We start from the raw sequence: 4854 nt of genomic DNA, 5'->3' as shown, positions 1-4854 counted from the left end.
GCTTAGGAATCCTCGAGTATCATAATCAGTTGAGGATGCCCGGATGAGTCAAGCTGACGACTATAACTCAGAACCACCTCTAATTCTTCTGTTGTTTGATGAGCTTAAAATTACTCAATATTTATGCCCACTTTGTATCTTTGATTTGGTTGGTTAGATAGAGATTTGGTTTGATTTGGGTCTAATATATTTTCTTTCAGTGCAGGTGGTGCAGAGGGGATCATTGGACAAATAGTGCACTAAGTGGGAGGAAAACAAGTTGAGCAAGAAGAAATTCTCGTGCGTGGCTGCGCACTAGCAACCCCAAACGTGCATTTGAGTGTGCAAGAGCCATGGAATTCTGCCAGAGGTGTGGAACCATGAATGCGGTCATACACCCAGGTGCACGGCTGCGCACATCCGTATCTAAGAATTCTAGTCATGCCTATTTTTGTAAATTTGGAGGAATCCTATTGACCTATATGAAACCTAGAGCATCCCAAAACTAGGTATCATGGATTTTGGAGAATTGTTTTGGATAGAAGAAGGCAAGAAAATAACATAGACTCTAAATACTTCATCCGAATAATTCAATATGAAAGTTTATTTGATTTTGGGGATTGTAATATTTTCTTGTTCTCTTAATACTTTTGTGATGAACAACTTCTCTACTATGGAGTAATCTTTCTTAAGGTTATTGACAGATATTGTGATTTGACTATTATTTTGGGTTTTCTTTCCGTTAGTTGCCTGAATTCGTCGAATGAGTTTTTATTGGAATTGCAAGGTTAATTGTGGTTTTACTTTAATCGAAAGAGAGGTGTTGCTACACATTGTGTTATATTGTTTGGATTGATTTCACGACTCTCATTGGTATCCAAAAGAGCTTGTTGAGTTATCAATTGATCCAATTTAGAAGAATAGTCGAGAGACGTTCTTCGTAAGATCATTCATTCAACATATTCTTGAACATTTTCACATTACCCATCATTAGGTTGTTTAGTGAATTATAATTCATTTGGAAGAAGAATTTGAATCCTTAAGATAGCCTAATCATCTGTTGAAATCAAAAGAGGCAATAAAAGTTAAGAGTGAACATAACACAGAGTTGCCCATAATAATAGTTGGTCACATATCTTGTCAAAGCCCTTATTTCTCACAATGATATTCAATCGTTGCTACTTAGCTACAAATTTTCATTATTCATTCATAATTGATAATCTTAGTTTTTATTTTTAGTTCGTTGATAACTCAAAATCAAAGGTTTACTTTCCTGAATAGTGTTAAGCTGAAGTTTTGTTTGAACATTATTTAAATTAATTCCTATGGAGACGATTTAATACTATACTATCTTTGACTAGAGAGACTAAGTTTTATACACCAGTTTTGCACTCGTCAAATTTTGGTGCCGCTGTTGGGGATTGACGATTAATGGTGTTTAAAATAATTTTCGGTGCTAATTGAGGAACAATTTTATTTTATTTTCTTTCTATGATATTCTTATCTGTGTGCAAGCAATAAGTTACGTTCATTGGTGTATGAATCGATCCTCCAAAGAATTGGTGCCATACAATCAGAAATTAGACAAGCACATACGACAGTTGAGAAGGGAGAAAGAAACGAGTGGATCCTTTTTGGGTCAAACTTTGACTCAAAATACAATGGTGACCAACGAAAAGAAAGTGGAATTAGCTACCAGAGAGGCAACCCAACAACATGCTACACGGTTAGCAGCTAAAGCAGCCCTTAGTGTTGCTGATAAACCAGTTGAAGAGGGTAAAAAATTCACTTATCCAAACCCTGGTTGAAGATGAGTTTGAAAATGCAGTTCCCAGGCCTGGGAGGTCTCTAGGAGATTATGCAGACTAGTTTACAACCAGCAACAATCAGTGTGAGGCCCCCTCCCATTGATGTTAAAAAATTTGAACTCAAGCAGGGAGTCATTCCAACCATTTAGAACAACTGCATATTCAAAGGCAAACCCAATGAAGATCCCAACAACCATTTGATCGACTTCGATGAAATCATGAACACATTTCGCTATAATGGAGCATCACATGATGCCATCTACCTTAGAGCATTTCCTTTCCCACTTAAGAATGATGTAAAGCAGTGGGTAAGGAGTTTACCCACAGGGTCAATCCGTACGTGGGAGGAGATGACTACCAAGTTCTTAGAAAAATATTTCTTTGCTGATAAGACTAGGAGGATGAGGAAGGAGATTCACAATTTCAGCCAAGGAGAAGCGGAGATAGTATTCGAGGCATGGGAAAGGTTTAAGGAGCTGTTGCGGAGGTGCCCTCATAATGGAATGGAGAAATGGATGCAACTCCAAAATTTCTGGGATGGGTTAACTCCTTTATCAAGTAGATTGCTAAATAGTGTGGTTGCAGGCCCACTAAGGAAGAGAAATCCAAAAGAGATTGTCACACTCCTGAATTAACTATCTGAAGGCATAGTCAATGGTCTATTGACCAAGGTGATCCAAGGAGATCAGCGGGGGTGCACCAAGTAGAACCTTCTACAGCAATGCAGGTGCAGATTGCAGCTATGGCTAAGGACATCAAGCAATTGACAATAGCCCAGGTGTAAAATCAACTGCAGTTGGGATATGACATATGTGGAATGGGACACCCGACTCATGAATGTCAAACCTCTACTATAGAGGAAGAAGTTAAGGCATTAGGGAATTTCAATAGAGGCAACTACCAAGGAGGTAATAATTTTAAGTCTATGGAACAGAGACATCCAGGGTTCTCATGTAGTTCTTCAAGTGGTAGCTTGAACTCATGGCAGCAGCAAAATCCCACAGTACCCGTACAAGGACCTCCTGGCTTCCAAAACTAACAAAGGCAATAGTACCAGCCTACACAACCCAACAAATCAAGTTTAGAAGATCTAATGAAGGCATTCATATGCAAATCAGATGAGAAGCTTGAGACTCAGGGAACAACTATATGGGAGCAAGGCACAACCATCTAGAATCTAGAAAGACAACTGGGGCAGATTTCATCATTATTATCAGAACGGACTCTGGGGACTCTGCCTTCCAAAACTAAGAAGAATCCAAAAGAGACGATCAAGGCCGTGTCTCTCAGAAGTGGAAAAATAGTAGCAGACCCCGTTGCAAAACCAAGGGGCAAAAAGGTGATCAAATCAGCCAAAACAATAGAAGAATAGAAAATTGGCGAGTCCTTGGCTACGGAGAACATCAGTAGCATGGACGTTGATAAGAATAAGTCAAACAGAGAAGTTGAAGAAAGAAAGAACATGCCGATGTTACCTTTTCCTCAGAAGATGATGCGGGTGAAATTAGATAGACGCTTTGAAAAATTCTTGGAGATGCTGAAATAGCTGTATGTGGACATCCCGTTCACCGAGGTGCTCACCCAAATGTCTTCCTATGTCAAATTTCTAAAGTAAAGTAAAAGGAAGCTCGAGGAAATGAAAGTGGTAAAACTCAATGCAAATTATAATGCCATACTACAGAATAAAATTCCCCAAAAATATGGGGATCCCGGCAGCTTCACTATACCTTACTCGTTGGGGAGTGAAAATTTTGACAAGGCTTTGTGCCACTTAAGTGCATCCATTAACTTGATGCTATTATTGATTTTTAATAAAGGAGAACTAGGAGTGATCGAATCTGTGCTAGTATTTTTGAAACTGGCTGATCAGACCACTATCATACTAGAGGGCATAATTGAGCTGGTGAGGGTGTACAAGTTTGTCTTCCCAGTAGACTTCATTGTAGTAGACATGGAAGTGAATAAGGAGGTACCTCTAATCTTGGGGAGACCATTCCTATGCAGTGGTCGGGATATTCTTGACATATATGAGGTCCAACTCATGCTACGAGTGGGAAACGAAAAAGTGGTGTCTCAAATGAAGAGAATGATGAGATACCTATGTGATAAAGCATCTACTTATGCATGTTTCAACCTGGATATGGTAAGAGAGTTCGCTGAACAACACAAGCTTGACAAACTGGTAGGTGATTCATTGGAAATATGCATTACTTAATCGAATACAAGAGAGGATGAAGACCCTGAAATCAAGAAAGAAGATGAGGCACTGGATGATGAAAACCAAGTGGTAGACGAAGAGGAATTTGAGAAAGAAAAGATCAAACCAAGGCTGGAATTGAAACTACTCCCAACACATTTAAAATATGCTTTTTTGGAGACTAAAAATTCACCCGTGATTGTTTCTGCTGATTTGCCAGGTGAATAGGAACACATGCTAGCGGAGTTATTGCAAAAGCGTAAAAAAGCAATCGATTGAAGCATAGCCGATATTCTAGGAATCAACCCCGCAATCTGCATGCACAAGATCTTGTTGGAAGAAGGGAGTAAACTGGTAGTGTAGCCCTATCGCAAATTGAATAAAAACCTAGAGGAGGTGGTATAGAAAGAGATACTCAAACTGCTGGATGCGAGTATAATATTTTTCATCTCTGACAGCCAATAGATCCGCCCCGTACATGTTGTGACAAAAAAAGGAGGCATGACAGTGGTGAAAAGCAAGGACAACGAACTAATTCCTACCAGAACTGTCACTGATTGGAGAATGTGCATAGACTACCAATGGCTGAGCGATGCTATGAGAAAGGACCACTTCCCTCTTCCCTTCATTGATCAGATGTTGGAAAAGGTGGCAGGGCATGGATGTTACTGCTTTTTAGATGGTTATTCAGGGTACAATCAAATACCCATTACTTCTGAATATGTTGAGAAAACCACATTTACGTGCCCTTCCGGAATCTTTGCATACCGGAGAATGCCTTTCAGACTTTGCAATGCACCAGCTATGTTTCAAAGGTGCATGATGTCAACCTTTTTAGATTAGAATGGGAAGTATCTGGAGGTGTTCATG

General features: G+C 39.5%; 1 protein-coding gene across 1 annotated transcript; it reads left to right on the top strand.

Annotated features, from left to right (window-relative positions):
• Positions 1–3423: 3423 nt before the first annotated feature.
• Positions 3424–4212, top strand: LOC104248380 (uncharacterized). Its single transcript, XM_009804632.1, has 2 exons — positions 3424–3969; positions 4018–4212. The coding sequence occupies exons 1-2, from the start codon at positions 3424–3426 to the stop codon at positions 4210–4212; spliced, it is 741 nt and encodes a 246-aa protein (XP_009802934.1).
• Positions 4213–4854: the final 642 nt, after the last annotated feature.

This window comes from Nicotiana sylvestris, chromosome 11 (genome assembly GCF_000393655.2).
Source record: "Nicotiana sylvestris chromosome 11, ASM39365v2, whole genome shotgun sequence".
Classification (NCBI taxonomy): Eukaryota; Viridiplantae; Streptophyta; class Magnoliopsida; order Solanales; family Solanaceae; genus Nicotiana; species Nicotiana sylvestris.
This window is presented reverse-complemented; position numbering and strand designations above follow the sequence as displayed.